This window comes from Zonotrichia albicollis, chromosome 3, assembly GCF_047830755.1.
Source record: "Zonotrichia albicollis isolate bZonAlb1 chromosome 3, bZonAlb1.hap1, whole genome shotgun sequence".
Lineage (NCBI taxonomy): Eukaryota > Metazoa > Chordata > Aves > Passeriformes > Passerellidae > Zonotrichia > Zonotrichia albicollis.
This window is the reverse complement of record NC_133821.1, coordinates 17365591-17385938: the sequence shown is the minus strand read 5'-3', so window position 1 is coordinate 17385938 and position 20348 is coordinate 17365591. Positions and strand designations below refer to the sequence as shown.

Genomic DNA, 20348 nt, shown 5'->3' with positions numbered 1-20348 from the left:
TTCTCCGCACCCCCAAGTGTCAAGCCCACCTCATTTTTGGGCCATCGTGGTGCATTCATTTCCTGCTACCTGCACCTTGCTGCTTCCAGGGAAGGTCTGCCACTCCCCAGCCATCACTGAACATGCTGTGCTTTTGCCACAGTACTTGTGGCACTCTTACAGCATGGGGGAATGGAAATGCTCTGAGTTTAATTACTTGCAGAAAGAAAGCTTTTAGGAAAAAACACTTTGTGGCTGTGCCTAAATCCAGGGTAACAACAGGTAACAAGCACAATGAAAACATTTCCCTTTTGTATCTCAGCCTGCAACTAAAGAGAAAAGATCCATGCAAGGGCAAGCTCCCAAGAATAACTTCCTTAATGACCTGGAAGCTATCTTTCTGCATAAACCATTACTAAATTACTTCTTTTTGTTCTAAATTACTTTTTGTTTATGAGCTTGTTTTAGTGGCTTAACAGAAACAGGCTTAAAATCAAAGTTGCAGTTTCCTTCTTTGATGCCAAAAAGTTGGCTGCTCTTGAATGGGGGTCAGATGCTGCAAAACACTGAGCTGCTTCCCTATGGTACAGAGTTCCTCAGCTAATTTTTGTATCCACTGAGAGCTGGGGACACAGTTCAGCAAATTGCATTACACTATTAATGAAGAAAAAATTGTCCCTGTGATATAGAAAATAATGGCATTCACTAAAATGATCTTAAACTATTCAGACTATTTATGCTGACTCTGCTCAGCACTGTGAGCTGAGTGCTACCTAAGAAAAGACATTGGCAACCCCAATCTTTGGGAGCTACAGAGGAATACTGAAGTATAGCCTCACACATTTCTGTTGCACATGCAAAGATAACTTTTTATTTTGGTTGTTACCTCTCTGTGCTTTTGGAAAAAGTAATTTTTTTCATCTGTGCTCAATTAATGTACTTACTAATAACCCATAACCTACTGAAGGAGTAAATTCCTTTCTCATAGATGCTGTTGTACATCTACAACCGCACTGATGTTCACTGTTGTAGACTGAATGCAAAATTTGCCTATTTGTTCTTTAAACTTTAATTGATTTTTTAAAATAATCTTCTGGTTCTGCAGTAAAGTAAAAGTTAGCAGAAGTTCATTTCCAATAGAATTGACAAAGTCTCATGGTCTTACAGGTCTTGAATGCTCTGGATGAATTGGGTGATTTTCTACATCTGAAATATTCCCGGTATTCCAAGTCAGCTCATCCTGAACTGTATGAAGAATCTAGGCTTGAACTTGAAGATTAAGTTTTCCACCCATGAAAAGAACATTATGATGCTATGAAAGGGCGGAAAACCTGAAAACGAAACAATACAAATGCATTTCTTCCCTTCTAAGGACAATTTTTATTTCTCAGTTAATTGAACGGAGGGGAAGCTCAGGTGTTGCATCACGTTGTATCAAACTTTTGTATTCAAGAGACTGAAATATTGATACAGATTTGCCTCTCCAGGAGATCTGTCCTTCTTAAGGTATTTTTGATGCAGAATGAATGCATCCATTGATCCAGTTGGTAACGTACAGCTTTTGGTATGGCCCTTTTTTATGAAGAGGCTTCAGATAGTCTTAATTGTGACTGAAATAATAAAGTTTAAAAAGTTAATAGATTCCAGTGTAATATAGCTGAGCTTCATCAGTGAGACTGTTCTGCTAAAGAGCATTAATCAAGACGCCGGTGTGGACTGCTACAAAGGAATGAGCAGAAAGTGATTTCTTTAACTAAGTTGCACTATCATGCATTTCTCCAAGGACAGAAGGTGTTAGAAAAAGGCTAATGCTGAGAACAAGAAAAGTAGCCTGATGAGATCATGTATTTCTGACAGCAGGTTATGGGAAAGGGAGAATTCCTCCTCTCCACAGACCTATTCTCGGTCACCTAAATGCACTCTAAACTTTGAATTGTATAAAAATTTGAGCTTAAACATAAACAGAAATGCTTTTCTGCCAACTCATTTGACCCACAACCTATCACATCTTATCACTACCTAAGTTCTTCAGCAGACTTGCTCCCTTTTTGTGGGGCAGTAGTAAATAATTTTAATAAACATTTAACTTTCCCATAAAAACCTTGATCAAAACAGTCAGATACTTGCAGTGCACAAACTGCTGATGACATTTATGGGCTCATTCCTAAGTTTCTTGAACTACTTATGGGCCTCATAAATTGACTAACAAGTACATAATACTGAAGCTGTTAGTTATGTGAAGTTCAAGATACCGTAAGCAGTTCTGCCACCTGCTAAACAGAAAACTCCGCCATTTCTATACATGCTACAGTCATCCATGGAATAACATTTCTTGAAATATTTTTATCTGTTTTATGCATGTCAGGGGTTGTTCTGTTCAGGTTTTTTTGGTTTTGTTTTTTGTTGGGTTTTTTTTTGAGTCATTTGTTTTTCAAATAATTATTGTATCTTCTCAAGAGGATGATGCCCTTGTCCCCTTGTCCACTGCCCAATAACAAATGCTCAAGGCTACCTGAAGGAGTTGTTCCAGCCAGCAGTTTCCCTGCAATGCCAGCAGCCACAAGCATCAGGTCTGTGTGGGCTGGTGCTGGAAGGAGATTGGAGGCTTTTGCCTTTTTTTTTTTTTTTTTCCCAGGGTTGAAAAGCAGTTCTGCAGCTTTAAGAATGAGCTCCAAACAATTCCACGCTATCAAATGTCATTGTAAACACATCAGATGAGAGATGTTTAGCTTTCTGTTGCACAGATGTACCACACTTTCATGTTCTCTTGAAAGCTGTGGTGTAAACTTAACCCACAGCTGCAATATTAGATTTAAGAACAGAACAATTAAATTGTGGAGTACCAATTACACTATATTACTCCCTGCTTGTTAAAGCAGCTTTCAGGATGTAACAAGGCTGACTGATTATGAGGGCCCATTTTTTGTTGGATTTTTGTTGTTGTTGTTGTGCAAGTTAATAAAAATCCAGTGGTGCTACAACTTTAAGAATTGATTACAACACATTCCGTAATCCCAAATGTCGGCTTTAGGAAATATTTATCAAGGGCTGGGGGAGGACTAAGTGTCATGTGATTCTTCACTGTGGTGGATGGACTGGAAAAGCATTGCAGAGGTTCAGGGGAGTTGTGTTTGTGGATAAGAGCAAACTCACTGTATAAATATTTAAATACTCGAGCACAGGACAAGGAGAAATTAGGAAACTTCATCTTTGAGTACTCTGGCAGTTTGTGGTGCACAGCTGTGTTACAGGGTGAGTGCACTTACTATGAAAGGAGATGGGTTGAGAAATTTCTGCAACCTGTTCCTTGAGGAAAAGTACTGGATTTGATATATTCCTTTTTGATCTCTATTGCTGAACTTCTGCGGTCAGATCCTCAGTTGACTTCTGACCTTCCATTTTGGGGTATACAGCCACAGTTTATATTTCAGCAAACATTATTACATGTACTGTTGCAGGCGACACACTATTTCCCTCCAAGAGAGGCCTGAGATTGATTAAAGTACAGAGTGATCACTTTCTGTACCCCAACAGGAGAATGTTTTCAGTCTAAAGCCGAATTCTTCCTGCCCTCAGAACATTACTCTCACTCATATTAAGGAGACAGGACAGCTATTTTTTAGAGACTGTCAGTTGATTTATTATGTGCTCTCTTCTGATTTCTTCCATCCCTTACACACTGGAGAAAGTACAGACTGACTACCACTGTGCTTGGGGAACAGTTAGGGAGAAATCTCTGCTCCACTGGTGCAATTATAAAACTCCCAGGAACTTCAGTCTACTAGTTTCTTCCCGTGAGGTTTATAATCTGGCACTTGCTTTTCTAACAGTATGGAGTTTTTGCTGGCTTACTTCAATTTTTATAGATTTAGAGTTGGTCAGCATTTGAAGACTCAAATATTTAACTGGTGTCTGAAAAAATCTGATAGAGTACCCATTAGGGAATTTGCACCTCTAGCACAGGATCATGTGTTTCCCAGAATGTGCTCCCTCTTCAGGCACGTGTGTTCTTGGAAAATATAGTTCTTTCTAATTGCTTCAGAAGGATTTGAAGAGCTATCTTCCATAAATTTAAAAAATGCTCAAGTTGTCATATTTTAATCCAGTGGATACATTAATTATAACTACACCAACTTTTTGTGGGCAAGCTGCATCCTGTTATCCTATGTAAAGTCTTGACTGACCTTTATGATATGGGAAAATTTATTTCTGTTTGACAAGGAAACTGAATTGTTTGCCCTTTCCTGCACTTTTTACCCTTCCTCATCTTTTAGAAAGTCTTCATCTCCTGATCTTATCAAACTTGTCAAGGTGGTTACCCCCTCCACTTCTGTCTTTTTCTATTGTTCTCTCTGTTCTGCTGTTCTCTGTTGGGGGAAACAGCAGCTGCAGTGGATCTGAGTGCAACAGTTGGCTTTCTGGGCATAGCCTCACTGCCTGCTTTTCCTGGTATTCTCATCAGCTCTTGCAAACTTAATCCTTCCTTTTCAAGTAAAAAAAGTTTTGGGATTTTTTTCTTGATAAATTCAACATGATGGTGATAAATTCCTATGACGAACCAAATCTGAACTACCCAAGCTGTTGAACGAAGAATGGACTTGTTCTGTCATTTATACAAGTGTAGATCAGGTTAAGTCTTGCTTTGAAGTCAATACTGTTAGTTAAAAACTAGTACAATTAATTATTGGTGCAATTTACAGCTAGTACTATTTAAAAATAGTACAACTGTGAGAGGAACCTGTCAGTGTGAGGTGAGCTGCCTGCGTTTGTTTCAGAAGGGTTTGAACACTGGTGTCTCTGAACTGTTTCACAGCTGCTGCTCTTCGCAGGGGACAAAGATATGAAGTGGATCTATTTAAGGTAGGATTTCAGCTGGGTTTTATTTTCTTTTTTTTTTTTTAAGCAAAATGTTTGGTTGAAGGTGTGTTGCAGATTTCCCTGTTCTGTTGTGACAGGGAACAAAGTAGTGATGTAAGAAAAGCAGTCTGTACTAAAGGTGTTTATATGCTTTCTAGCCTACTTCAAAATCCAATAGAGATTCTCTAATATATGATCTGCTTTTTATTTGTGCATGAGGTTTAACTGCTCTTCAATTTAAAACATAGATCAGGACCAAATTTTAAAGAAACCACACCACCAGCTGAGAAATGGCAGATTTCATGCCATGATTGGAAGCTGAACATTAGATGCCTTCAAAAACAGCATCAAGGTGTTTCCTTCATTTACTCACACATCCAGGGTGGTTTGGGCTCCCTGCAGATCAGTCACAAGATAATGAGGACTCACTTTATCCATTTCAGAGGTAGAGCTTCAGGCTTGTCAAGCTGGTCCCAAAACCACACAAAATCATAGTTCAGCACCATTGGAACAGGAGTCCAGGGTCTGACTGGTTGCTCAGCACTTAGTAAAGAGGGGAGTGTGTTTCCACATATGTAGCATGTCACTGACAAGTGCCATAAGGAACCAAAGATAAATGCATTTATATCACGTGCTAACCAAATGAAAAGCCTAAGTGTAGTGCCATTACAGAATCTGGAGAGATGTGGTAGACCTGGAGACTTGGACTGGGTCCAGTTGTGTACAGGGAGCAAGTGCAGGTTCTGGTAACAAACTACATGCTTCTTCTCCTCCCACTTCGCTCTTGGAACCAGTCTTAAAGGTGCAAAACTTATTGTCCAGCATGAACAGAACAGACAATTGGGGATTCAAGCATCATAAAGTCACCCCAGGACATCTGTGCAGAAACTGTTCCGTGCGTTGCTGGGGATTCTGCTTTCATGTGGGAGCTGCTTTTCCAGCGACCCTCACGCCAAGGACACAGCTACTCTCAGAGTGGCCAGAAGAGGCACTGATGTTTTTTATTGTTCCAGGACCATCTATTTATTTTTGGCATTTCCTGATGTGCTGAAAATCCTGATACAAACTCTCTGACTCTCACTGCTTACTTCAATGCCCATATTTTAAAATCTGCTCAATGAACCACTGTAACCTAAGAATTAGAGCTCTAAACTGCGTACAAGGGACCCAGTTCTGGTCTGCCTCTGTTCTGCTAAGCAATTGCAGATGAGAAACATTAGTGTTCCTTGCCTCATTTCTATCCCTCTATAGGACTCTGATAGTAATCCTAATTTGTTTGTAAAACAAGAAGTTGAACTGATGAGAAGAGTTACAAGAGTGAAATGTTGCTATTATCTGAGTGATCTTTTCATTTCTATATCTTAGAATGTCTCCATTAATCCTGTAAAAGTCACAAGTACTCTGTTTATGAGACCTAGAGTATGAAACAGTACAATGATGAAGACTAATTATAAATCATAGGAAAAAAAATTCTGGTAAACAGATTCCTTTAACATTTCCATTCTGTGCAGGCTTTGTCAGTGTCTTATGACAACGATGCCAGTTAGATCAGAAAGCTTTTTAAAATGTGAATCTATCTTTTCAAAGATTTGTAGCCAAGCCTTTTCAGTTTGTTAAAATGTAATTAGTGTCTGCTTGTTAATATAATGTTCATTGATTTTTAAAGTACACAGACTTCAAAGCTAGAAACAAATAAATAAAAAGAGGGATAATTCAAACCAGAGTGGAACAGCTCGGACAGTTTTACTCTTTTTTTGCCAGGATCCTGAAGCTGTTGTGTTCAAACAATGCCACAGTTTCAGTGGAAATGTGAAGATTAAATCTAAACCCTGCATGTCAGCTTTTTTTGTAAATGACTATCCAGGATTTTAATAAAATGTCCAACCACAACAGATTACGTTGCAGGGATTTTTATTGTCTAACAGCTTGTGATAGTCTTCTGTTTCTGTAGCATTTATTATAAACCAGTGCACCTAGCAAGAATCCATGGAATTTTGGTACCTAATTCAGTTATGCTCTTCTGAAGAATAATTTGAAAGGGACAAAAGAGGAAAAGGTTCACAGGATGATGGATGGCTGCAGAATCTCCCAGTTTCACATCAAGGCACAAGATGGAAGGTATATAAATATAGAACATAAATTGACCACACTCATGGACAAAATGATGTCAGTGCAAAAAAGACAAGTGGACATAACTTGAAATTCAGCAAGAAATTCAAAGCTGTGATTGAGGAACACCCTGAGGAGAGAGCAGAAGCAACACTAGCACTCAACTCTTCAACAAGAAGGTGGCCTTGAGAGCAAAAAGATGGAAAGGGATAGCCATGGCACAACTCTAGCCAAGGGCAGGAGAAGGATGAAATCAGCTACTGTGGGAAAGATGAAGCTGAGCAACAAATTTATTCAGCTAGAGGAGGAAGACAATTCAGAGGCAAAGAAGAAAGAAAGGGAAACTACCCCCCAAAGACTAAATGACAGGACAGTGGAGACAGCCAGGACTGAGACTCCACAGCAGAGAATGAAGGGGGAAATAAAAGACAGACATTTTCACACAAGAGGCAAAAAAGATCCCACCATGCCAGTGGTGTCCATGGACAGGGGTGTCCATGGCAGCAGACAGGTTCCTTGGTGGTTTGGAAAGTAGGAGGAACAATGTGGAGCCATAAAGCAGAGAGATGCCTTGTTCTTCCATGAGTAGGAATGTTAGATGTCAACCAAGGGCAAAGAAAATAAGGAAAACTGGTGGAGCTAAGGATTGTCTTCTATTCAGGACAAGTGATACTGTGGAAACAGGTGAAGAACAAGCCCAAAAGAGAGAGGACAGTGCTTTAAATTACAGATGCTCTGGGATTTTCTTCCACAAAACTCTTCCAGTCCCAATGGAAAATGATAAGCTAATAAAAATGTTGTATTTCCTCAGAACTAGCCCTGTGAAGGAAGCTGCTGAGAGGTAAGCAACTACAGCAGATTCCTCTGAGGGGAGGCTCCATTTGGCTACCTGTGATACTTGCCTTCCAGGACTGAAAATTGCAGTGAGCAAAGCCAGCTTTCAGGTTTAAAACAGTGAGAAACAGGCTCAAGAGCCCTGTCTGATTTTCATGCTGGGTTTTAACAGATGGGTGAAGGAATATCCTGGTGGTGAATAGAGCAAGGGATAAGGGACCTCAAAAGAAGAAAGGAATACTGGCAACAAAGTATTCATTCATTCATTCTGTGCTGGTCCCAGTATACGAGGATGGTTTTTTTCCCTAAAGGTTTTGGAATTGCCATTCACTTTATAATTGCAGATTTGCCGTGTGATCCCATCCATGGTGATCACAGAAGGAGTTGAGCTGTGTGATGACGTCTAAGCTTTGTATACAATATAAGTGTTCTGGTCTCTATCTGTTCTTTAAAAATTAAAAGGCCACCTAAGTTTTGAAATGGCTGCACAGTCATGCTAGACAGTACTGACAGGAGATGTAGGCAGTAAACACACTTTACCAAGGGGTGAAAAAGAAAGTGCCAAAGGACAAAGGAGAATCACTGAGTTTAGGATTGCCCAGCTGCTTTGGAAACCACTGTTTGTAACAATCTCATGGTCTGAGTCTTGCTGAGTCATCCCATGAGGCTGCAGACATGGCTTGGCTTAAGCCATTTCAATAATAAATCTTCATTACCTTGGTTGGCTTTGACTTCACCAAGCTATGGATAAAAGCAGCTCAGCAGGCAGACAGGAGATAGAAGATCATAAATTGCTACAGAGTTTAGGTGATGGCAACTTTCAAAACAGGGATGATGCTGATGACCACGAGGGAGCAGCAACTGCTTTCTTTGATACTTCTGAATCCAGCAGGAATATTCATCCTTGGAGTTGCCCATGGATGCAGCACACTGAGTGTGTTTCTCATCTATCTACAGTTAAATCACCAGCAGCCAAAACAGTTACTGAAGGGTGGAGAGTTCAGAAGTTTTGAATGTGGAGTCAGGGTCTTCTCTAAGTCAGATTTTAATTTCATGATCATCTTATGGATTTGCATCTCAGTGATGTCCTGGGGAAGAAGAGTGGCCAGGGAGAATCTTCTTGACCTCACAATTTATGTAGTCCCTCAATCTGCAATAAGAAGTAAGCTCTTGTAAGCACAGGACAAGTGGCAAGGAAAAACAATGCTGTGGTAAGAAAGTACCAAGTGAGAGCTCAAACATCTACCTGAGAGAAATGGTGCAAGTGAGATGAAAGCACATTATAATGGGTCTGCTAGCCATAAAAAGAGAGGCAAAAAATTGAGTCATGACTAAGTGAAGTTTACTGCCTATGGCAGCAACAAAATACAGTCAAAGATTTGATTATGAATGTGCCCTGAGGAGCCCAACGTCGTGGCAGAGGTGTGATGAAACACAGCCTGCAACACTGAGATGTACACAGCATATGGGTGAGAAACCAGGAAAAATAAAAGGCAGTTTTGGAAAGACTTAAAATAATTGAGGGCAGGGGAGATAGCCTGGATCCTAACACCCTGAAACTAATTGATACAGGGGAACTGAAGACCTAGAGGAGTAATCAAGATCTTGCTTTAGCAACACACAATGGACGTTTTCCCATGGAAGAGAAGTTGTAGGGTGGGTCACAATCAGTCAGCAGAGGATTAGATAACACACTCAGGGGAACAAGGCAGGGATAAAGTGATGCTAGGTGTGCAGGGCTGGATTGGAGGACCCACAAGGCCCTGTCCAGCTTAATCATCTACGATTCCATGGAGACAGCAGTGAAAGACCTCCATTGTCTCCCTGAGAACTAATTTTGCTAGGTATGGGCTTAGGTCACGTATTACAAATAGGTCTCTTTTATGTAGGATTCTAGTTTGGAGTTTGCAGTGATTGATGGATTCATTAAAACGTCATCACTGCAAGGGACAAGAATTTTTTGTTTAAAAATAAATAAATGACGACAGAAACAGCCAAAGAACCTTCTGCTTTTTTTTTTTTCCTGATCCTCCCTGCAGCTTAACATGCTTCAGGAGACTACTTGGTGGCAGAGAGAAAAGACAGGATAAGAAAGGATTAGCAAGGGATATCAGCATTTCACTTAGATCTTTGGCTACCTGGTCATTCTTGATTTCTACCTCCCAGTATCTTTGTTTTTATGAATGTCATGCAAGTATCATTTTAGTGACTAATAATACTTACATTCTGATCTTCCATTTGGTCTGGAAAAGGCACTTGGCTGAATTCTCATATGGTAATAACTGAACTTTGTTGTACAGATGTGAGCAGAGTTGCACTTGAAGATCCAGCCCACTGGATGGCTGCTTGTACAGCTGCACTGTCTTTTTAAAGCCAAATTAGTCGGTATAGAAACATTTTCTCCACAGACTCTGGCTGTCATCCTTGTGACAGTATGTTATATTTTCAAGTAGATCCCATGGGCCAAATTAATTGTACTGCTCTACTGATGTCAGTCATGTTACCCCAAGTGTGAATTTGGCCCCATTGTTCTAAGGCTAATAGAGATTTTTTCTTCTTTTTTTTTTTTTGGGGGGGGGGGGCTTAATGAAAGTGGATCATAAAATATTCTTGGATTTTCATCTGGTTTTGCTTATAATAATTATCCTTTCCCAGAGCTGAGTAGTAGAGAAAACATCCATATTCTCCAATGTCTGGTAGAAATTGCAGTGCTTGTTTGCTGCAGCCCAAGACATGGGCTAAGGACAGAAATTGATGCATTTGCCCACGTCTCTATGGACATGTCAAAGCCTCTTAAAGTTCTCTGGCCTATGTCAATGAAACACATTGATTGATTTTCAGTGGCCTTTTGTACTTTAGAAGAAACTCTCCTGGCAGCAAATGCATCAAGATAACATTAAATTCCACCCTTTGTTATTAATGGAGACAAAAGACATGTTCTTTTTAACTGGTTTCCATATTTTTGAAATAATATCTGAATGACTTACAGAATTAATGCTGCCAGAGAGAGCCAGCACATTTTTGCTGACAGCTTGCACTGCACCAAATTAGGTCAGAGAAGATGTGGGGTGTGATTACAGTAGAATTAGCTGAACCAGAGGTGTTTCCTACTCCTGATCTAATAACATACCTGAGGAAAAGTGCAGCTGGGACACCACTGCTGTCATTTTGGAGAGGGAGGCTGGCTATCCCTGCCTGGCCACTGCTGGATTGCACTTGCTGGGTGTCATATCTGGTGTTCCCAAATTTGTGTTGTATGAAATGCCAAGAATCAGAGTGGTCTGGTTGAATTATTGCATCACTGTTCAGTCCAGTTTTGAGGAAATCAATGAAAAAGTTGAAGTGGATATAGGATATGTCCTGAAATGCCATATAAGGATTAGAAGGAACCTTTTAAATAATAATTTTATTTATAGCAAATTGTAACAGCTGGAGCTCTCCAACCCTTTCTAAACCACTGGGATGCCTCACAAACTCTTGTTCACCAAACCTTTTGGTCAATTTGACATTGCAATGGATAATAACTGAATGGGAGTACCCCTGATTTACACAAAGGGATCAATCAAAGACCTTAATCTCCTGAATAAATCTTTAAAGAAATAGATGTGAAAATGAAGATGTGGATGTGGTACTGCCTCTCCAGCTTAGGAATCTTGTCTCTGTGGGTATATTTGAGGCTTAATCTGGGGCAACCAACACCAAGAGTCCACAAGAACTGCAAGGAACTATGGATCAAAAGGAGATCTTGCTCTCTGAGCTCAGCTTCCTCTACCCTAAAATACTCCTGCAGCATATCTGGCCCTCTGGATGTTTAATGAAGAATCAAGACCAGTTCTACATTAGTGGTGTTGAGAGTGGAAGTTATTCTTGAAAGAGGATTGCTGATATTGGATCAGCCCTAAAAGTAGTGGTGAAAGCTCTTCCCTGATTATGCAATTTTCTTCTGTTTCTGTTGTGAGTAGTGGTGGAAGAAAATACAGAGATTGACCCTGAGCCCATGTAAATAGAGCATCTGTGAAAACCATACTTCTTGATGAAAGGAAAATAATATCCTGAGTAAACGGATAGGAGGTACCCTAACAAAAAGAAAACCAAAAAAAGACAAGAGGGATCTCTAACTCCTAGCAAAGTATTTATTTCTTTTCTTCCTCCCCACCAGAAGAATGAGCTAAAGCAGCTGAATCTGTGTTTTCTGAGAATTTATGGAGAGTCTCCTCAAGATGGATCATTAGCCAAAAAGCTCTCTCTTGCTGGATTTGTCCTAATTTGATATAAATATTTAAGTACCCTTTTCCTTCACAATTTGGGATTTTATTGCAGAAAATTTTAATGTCAAAGACAGGCTCAATTTTCAGTAGCATAAATTTCTCTCTGGTGTTTATGGGAGAAATGTCAGCTGGACAGAGCTGCATGTACTTCATGCTGTTCTTTACAGCTCTATCTACTGACTGCTGCTCCTCACTGCCTAGGAACTCCCTTTTTTGCAATCTGTTTATCTGCACTCTGTGACTTCTGTGCCACTCTCCTGTCCCATTAAAATGGTTCCATGTATGCACAGCCTTAAAATACACAAGTGCAAAACAGGAGACAATTCCTTTTCTGTGGTAAAATTAGGTTAAATAATTTTAAAGGTTAGCCTTTAAAATTGGCTTGATGGAAAGTTAGAGAAATGTCTGCTGTTAAAGGCTTTCTCCTAGTGATGTCTCCATGCAGTGGAGTTCTTCTAAAGATCTGGGTCTCCTAAAGATCTGTTGTTCTAAACGATGGATCATTGTCTCCAGTTTTAACAGGTGATTCCCTGGTATCCTTAAAAATGGTTGAAGCTGGAGCAAAGCTTTCTTAATGAAACTCAAAACCAGGTAAAACTGCCTGCTTTAGGAGGTTTCATAAAATCCTGCAATTCAGGTCAGTTGTGCTGCTGTGTGCAAGCTGGGGCAGAGTTTAGTGGAAGTGCAGGGAATTTACTGTAACCAGGCAGTGCTTGGCAATCCAGCCACATCATGCTGCTCCTGAAATCAGCACCACTCAGCAATTTGCCGTTGGAGATTTTAGATGGACTTGAATTGCAGAAATCAAGTGTACCTTTAAGGAAGCTGAGTACATCAGATTCAAAACCAGGACAGATTACTAATCCACAGAAAAAAATATTATCCATTTCCATCCTGATCTGGCTGAAGCCAAGTGTTACAACATGGTGTCCAAGCCTCAAGGATGAGATTTTTGTCTCTTGTTTATGGCATGCTCTACTTTATATCAGCATTTCTTGGGGACCTTCTCACCTCATAAGGTATATGGGAAATTCCAGAGAACTAGAACTGAGCAAATAATTACCTATTTTTGAAAGATGAAGGAAAGATTTCCTCTTTCCCCAAGGAAATACAGGCCAGTGAACCTGATGTCACTTCTGACAACTGCAAGAAAATCAGGTGCACAAAGGAGCTAACATTAAGTTCAAGAAATTGTGGCATAAATGACACCAGTCATTATAGTTTTGATTATGATAATAGTGGTACAAAATAGTGTCACTATTAGTGACACTATACACTATAGTGGTACAAAACAATGTCACTACCCAAGGTGCAGTGCACATTAAGTGAGTAAATTGATATAAAAGGTGTCAGGAGGGTGTTTTTATCAAGGTCCTGCAATGATTTGTTCTTTCCCCCAAGATGTTCATTAGTGTTATAAAGGATTTAGAAGGACAAAATAAATAAATCAGCTGCTAGAAAAGTTGCAGATATGCCACAGTGGTAAATAAACAAAACAGGCCAAGTCTGTGAGGCAAACTGCAACACTTGGCAAAGTGGACTCCTCTGAACATGTGTTTTAAACCAGCAAAACGCAAGGTCATAGATCTGAGAACAAAGAGTGCAGATGACATTTACATCCTGGCAGCAGGGACTGTGACAGCTTGGCCCAGGTACAAGCTGTGGGATTCATCAGTGCACGCACGAGAACAGATTAAACCCAATCTCAGAGCTCCTAAAATCTGTTTGTGTTAAATCCCTGTAATCAGCTGTTCTCATTAGCCAGACCACTCTGTCCTCAACCACTGTGTAGACTTTAGTGAAAATTTGCCTGCTTAGGACAATTTTTCCCCATTTTCCCACAAGCTGTAAAAGGCAGAAGTATCTGACTTTGAACTTGAAACTTAAATGTTTCTTGTGCCTCTGAAATGCCTTATCATCTGTAGTGAATATCCTGAAGATTGCCACTTATCACACCAATTACCTGACAAGAGACCAAGTTTTAGGGCACCTCTGCCAATTTTGAGAGAAGAATCAAGGGGCCCTATGGAAATCAAAGTCAAAACATCACTAAAGATCCAATGGATAAATGGTGATGTTTGATTCAAAGGGTCACTCTTGCATTCTTGAAGCTTATAAACCCTGCAAGGCTGAGTAGTTGATGTGGTTCTTCCTTTTATGTAAGAAAGTATTTCTCAGGTATTCAAATGGTAAAAAATGCCAGGATTAAGTTATCTGTGCAAACTAAACTAATTTTCCTAGTGAATAGGATTTAGGATAGCTTCTCATCACATGACTGCTCCATTTTCCCACAGGTCCCCTACCTTAATTATTTGCCATTTGCATTACTAATTAATACAGGCTCCCAAGTTCTATGTGACATCTAAAAATGCAGCACAATCTGTAAATCACTAGGATGCTCTTGGAAAGAATCCCATTCAGTCATCACTGAGCAGGTAAAATACCAAAAATGAACATCAGCCAGCCTCACAGTTGGGGATATAGGACAGGTCAGAGGTATTTTTCCTACCCTCTTGGACTTTTCCAGGAGCACATTAACCACAGGAGAAGCTGCAACACTGCACTGCTGATAATCCAGCCATTTCTATGGAGGTTCTTGCTTGTTGGTACAAATACTGGAAGATGTGTTGTCAAGCTCTAGAAAGAGGCAGTGCACACTTACACACTTGCCCACATTCCTCTCACTAGGAGCACTCCAAGATGGTTTTTATCTGAATGTTCATGTGATTAAAAAGCAGACACCATACCCAGAGCAGGGCTGCAGTCATTGCATTAATCAAATGCAATATTTTCCTCTCTGGAAAATGCTTGTGGCTGGTAATTTACAGCATTTGCCAGCCCTTCCTTGTTAAAAGATGCATGTCTTTCCAGCACTGGTGAATAACATCCCTTTTCTGAGCTTTTTGATGAAGCTGGATTCTCCCTGTAGTCCTAAAGCTGCACATTCCTGCGGTAGCTTTCCTTGCTTTCTGTGAGCTACAGAAGGCTCTGTCCTTCCTTCTGGCCTGATGAGCACAATCAGGCCAGATTGTGAATAAAAGACACAGCATTTTTGAAGCATTTTCTGAAGAAAAGCACAGCATTTTTCTGAAGGGACCTCCAAGGTCAAGCAAACCTCTCATAGCTCCTGTGTGTGGCAGCAAAATAAGGATGGAGGCACAAAGTGGCAGAGCAGTGCTGGTTAGAGAGCTCAGCACCAGGGCACAGTGCTTATCAGGTGTGATGCTGACACATCCCTTTTTGCCTGGCTGGTTGGATTTCTTTCTGTTTTGGTGTGTTTAGATTAATGTTATGGGCCCTGTCAGAAAGGGGCAAGTCACGGAGCCTGACTGCTCCTGCCTGCTCCTTGTTCCTCCAGTTCCAACCTTCTGGGAGAGCCAAGCTATCCACTTCTAAGTGGTGTCCAGGAATCGGAAGTGAAGGGGTTTTTTAATCAAAATGCCTCAATGTCTTCATTTCTCAAGCAAGTGGATTTGGCTTTCTAACGAAAGATTGTGATTGTGAGAGCCCTCCCTGTATGGACTTTTTTCTTTTTTCCTTCGTCTTCCAAGCAGATTTGCCCTGCTATGACTCTTGTCTTGCAAAGGCAGGAAGGCTCCTGGATTTCCTGTCTTTACCCAATGAACATCACTTAGCATCCAGCCAGAAGGCTTGGTCAGGATGAAAACAATATTGAATTTTTGAGGTCTCATTTATTTAAGAGAGTAAAACGTCTTTCTTCTCAAAGTGCTTCTCTTTAGCTTTCATTTCCTGTGCACAGAGTAGCTTTGTCTTGAGTACAATAATTAAGTTGTTGACCTTCCTTAGAGGTCAAACATAGCTTCCCTTTAGAGAAAGATAAAAACGAGCAATAAGAGATACTTTGCCTAGCTTAAGATACTTGGTCTGTATATCTGTGATGTTTCTGTAACTTCTGCTGGATATTTTTCTCAAGATAATTCAGGGTGACATGCTGTTGATCCATTTATTTTGGTAGGAACATAGTATTTACTGGAGTTGTGCTTTCCCCATTCTTTACGAGAAAAAAAATTCTATTGTAACTTCACCAAAGAGCGTGAAGTAGCATGCATATGGTCTAATGACACTGTTTAATGGGATTTTAAAATGGCATTTTTACCCTATATTAGTGATTTTTTTTCCTCTTTAATAATCTGAGAATGCTTTTTCAAGATCAAAAATAAGAATAGAGAAGCCCAGACATTTTCATGCATTATACAAGACAAATTACTGTTCTTTTCATACTGCTTTTTTTTTTCTATGTCAACATTCTCATTCTCCTCCTTGTAAAATTGCACATTTCTAATTGTTATAGTTTTCTTTAATTCTTGTTTACTTGTTTTTAAATATGACTGCTAGTTTACATTAATGTTCCTAATAGGCTGATGTTGCATTCCATATGGGATACGAAGTGATGCCAGCAGCTCAATTCTCAGGAGCTGTGCCTGTGTGCCCAAGTGAGGCACTGGGACTTTCTGATCCATTTGAATAAGTATTAGCAGCAAGTTTGACTTCTTTTTTATGGAAATGTGAGATCTTGTCCATGGCATGGAAATTGAGGGTTGATTATGCTTTACAAACTGGGCAAGAAATAGAAGTGACTGCAGGTGGAATAAATCTGTAAATTCCAGTGACAGGAGGCTCTGTTGTTCATCTGTGCAAATGGCAATAGATGCTGGAATTGTTAGGCATGTGGGAGGAAGGAAGAGCAAACAGGCTTCCACCTCCACTGCTGGAATAGGATGGGGCAGCCTTCATAATTTGAATTACGAAACCTTCTATTGTAAACCCTCATATTCCCTGTACCTTTCTTATTCTTTCCAGAAGCTTTTTTCAGATTTCCTTTTCTGGTGCGAGCTGTAGAATGAAGTCTGAAAGGGCAAGGTATGGAGCCATAAAGAAGCCCAATTGTACATGTGCTCTTGGAGGAAAGAGAACTAACTCACATCACAGCTGAGACCAAAGTTCCCTCCATTTCTCACTGTTGCTCCCCTTCATAGCTATTAATACTTGAGCAATCCCCTCCTCGTCCACCAAAACCCTTAAATTCATCACACTGTCCCCTCATGGCAAATTAAAGTAAAATGTGCCTTAATGACAGAGGGGGTTAAGTGGAAAAAAGTCAGGTCTGAGCAAAGCATCTTTTTTGTTTCTGAAGCAAAAGAGCAAGGCTGGTATCTAATTTTGGACCCCAGGGAAATGCCTCAATACTGAAGTGGTCAGCCCCACGTACAAAGTTAGTGAGAGCCTGGTATTCCCCACTGCCAGCAGTCATTCAGACTGTGTGGGCACCCCTCAAAACCCCTAAGTAGCAGCTATGGTTGCAGTTCTTTCAGCCATTTTGGGGCTTTGTAGGTAAATGTGGTCCAGCAGCATCAAAAGGCAGCTCTGTTTCTAATAAAGATTAAAAAATATTTTTGAACGGCCCTCCTTGTTCCTTACTATTATACGGTATTAAAATATAAGAGTGCAGCCAAAGAGAATAGAAAACAAAGAGAAAAGCCTTTTTAAAAAATTCCACATTTTTATATCCTTTCCCTACCAACCCACCACAGAATTCAAGGGTGGGGGATTCGAGGGCTGAAAGAATCTTCATATGGTGCCAAAAATTCCCCACAGATCTCTCTGGTCCCTCAGCATTTGGCTATTTAAAGCAAACACATTGTGTTTTAGATGCTAGTTTAGATCCATTTCCCATATGAGGAGGTGGGATGTCATTAATTAGCTGTTCTTTTGATTTCTGAGTATCACATGTACATTTCATAAGGGCATGTACTTTTGACAGGCTGGAAAAAGAAAATAAAATACAAGTTGCACCAGTTAAGTCTTCCTGGTACAAATGATGGATCAGCAGGGGATTGCTACCAATGCTGATTGAGTCACATGAGTGTTAGTACAAACCTAAGGGGGAAAAAAATCTGGATGAAATCACAGTAACAGAGTTTAAAGTGTTTATTTTAGTCATAATTGCACTGTTTTTACATAATGTCTTTGATCTGAAGGTTGAAAAGAGGCAAAGCCAGTAATCCACAGTAGAAGTAACCAAAGATAAACTTCTCTGTGCAGTTCAAGAAAATGAAGTCCATAGTCAGAGATACACACATGAACATACAGGACAGGGAGGTGAAACCCAGGCTTCAGCCTGCCAAAAACTACAGTTCATTGCCATTTCAGCTAATGGAGTCTCTTTTCTGGATTTCTGTATTTACTTAAACCTCTATGTGGATCATGTACCAGAGAAAATCCTGCGTAACAAAGCAGTCAAAGTGAGGGAGAAACCTCTACATCTCCCATCCAACATGACAAAAATAAATAATAAATCTGCAAAGCAGGAACAGACAGCTAACTCCTCCAGATCCTTCATTAGCACAGAGGTCCAGCTGCTTTTGCTCCATGACCCTGTTGGCCACAGATGGACTTGGAGATCCCTCAGAGTGTCACCTCCAGACTGGGAGCCAGATTCACCAGCAATTTGATGTCTACAGTGACTTAACAAAACAAGCAAAATGAAGAAGCAGCCAAGTCCTCCATGTCTGCTCTCGTACCAGGACTGGATTTACTCATCCACAGACGCAGGGAGCTGCAGCACCAAAGCAACTGGCCTGTGACCTCTTGGGTCAGGGGATGAACCAGAATAAACAAGCCCAAGAGTCCCAATTATCTCTCTCTACTTTTTGCCTCTTTATTTTGTTTTCTAAAGCTAAGGAGCATCTCCTGACTGAAATGCTTGAAGACTGAGGACATAATGATACTCTTTAATTGCACAAGTCCTTTGTCATCTTTATCTCTGCCCAGAGGAGAGGAGGTTTGCAGAGGAGCTGTGGCCTTTATGTGAGGTCTGCTAATGTAGCTGGGAAAACACACTCTGTTGCACAAATCCTTTCTCTTGGAAGTGCTCTCTTCTGCTGGAAGATCAAATGTGTTTAGGGCATCCAGTGGCTCCCTCCCTGGATGGGGAAATATTGGTGAAAATGTCAAATATGTATATTTGGTGAAAATGTCTGGGCATTATTTTGTGACTGTTCTTTTCTTTACTGTTCCTATGTGCAGTTTTCCCAAACGATGCCTGGAGGGTTTCATGCAGGCTGATTCTCCCAGGGCCCTCTCTGTAAGAGCAGAGGAAAAGGCACCTTTGTGAGGTGTTTCAGAGCCAGAGCCTACCACAGCTGCACCAAAATGCTGAGCAATTCCCCTCTTGCTGAGCTCCAGGGAGGCTGAGAGAGCCCCACTGGAACCCTCCCTTCAGCCCACTGTCCCATGCACTGCTGGTCTGTGAATGGATGTAATTGCAAAAGTGAATCACACTTTAATGACAAATGCTTCCAAAACAAAGCTATAAAGTTCTTGACTCAGTTATTAACTTTAAATTAATTGTTTAGGTTGTTTCCTTCCACACACCCCACCCCCATTAACTTATTCTTGAGGGGAATGTATTTATGGAGCCATGTGCTTCTCACATGGTTGAGGCTAAAAATAGCTTTAGAAACTCATTCCAGCTAAAACTTAATTTAAAATCCAGTTTGTCAACCTAACACATTGGTCTTTTAGCCTGGTTTCTTCATTTGTCATGATAGCCTTGACCAGTCTTTTGAGTGCTGCTTATTTCCTATACTGTTCCTCTATTAAATAATATATAAATAAACACATTCCTGAGCTCAAGGAAACCCCCAAATTACATACAAAATTGATTTTCTCTGCATGGCCTGGACTTCCACTTGGGCAAAAAGCAAACTTACTCTCATAAATACACATACGCACTGTGGAGACATCAGCTCAGGTTTCTTGCTTGGTTTGGGTTTTTTGGGGGAGAGAGAGCCTTATCAGTCATTGCAAGAGTATTGTCTAAGGACTGAATTGTTTTTCCCATGTTCTTTTTTGTCAGCAATCAGCAAATGAGATGCTTCAAAATGTCTGAACCCTCGTGGGTCAAATCCTTCTTCTGTTTATTTCAATATGAGTTTTGTCACTCATTTTAAAGCAGAGACTGTAGCCAATAATAGACAATTACACAATTCCTGGATGAAAGGGATGTTTTCTCCTTGCCCTAGATCATTAAGTCCAATGCAGAATCTTTCCATTCCCATCAGTAGTTTGTTTGTTTGTTTTTTTTTTTAATTGGTTTTGAGATGACTGTGTCCTGAGCTCCAAGGGTTGAAATCCTCTAGAAAAGAGATTTCCAGCCTGTAGTTTATGAATCTGTGGAGCAGCAACAGGCAGCTGAAGAAAGCAAAAGTAAAATCAGCAGGCTCGGGAACTGCACAGGGATCCCTGTGAAGCAAATGCAGCATTCCACATTAAAAACCA

At 40.4% G+C, this 20348-nt stretch overlaps 1 protein-coding gene across 1 annotated transcript in view; it reads left to right on the top strand.

Moving 5' to 3' along the window:
- Positions 1-4897, top strand: part of SPTLC3 (serine palmitoyltransferase long chain base subunit 3) — a 160139-nt gene extending 155242 nt beyond the window's left edge. Inside the window, exon 16 of the mRNA XM_026794488.2 lies at positions 1147-4897. Coding sequence (XP_026650289.1) covers positions 1147-1260 — 114 coding nt within the window. The 3' untranslated portion in view covers positions 1261-4897. The remainder of the gene's footprint in view (positions 1-1146) is intronic.
- The last annotated feature ends 15451 nt before the right edge of the window (positions 4898-20348 follow it).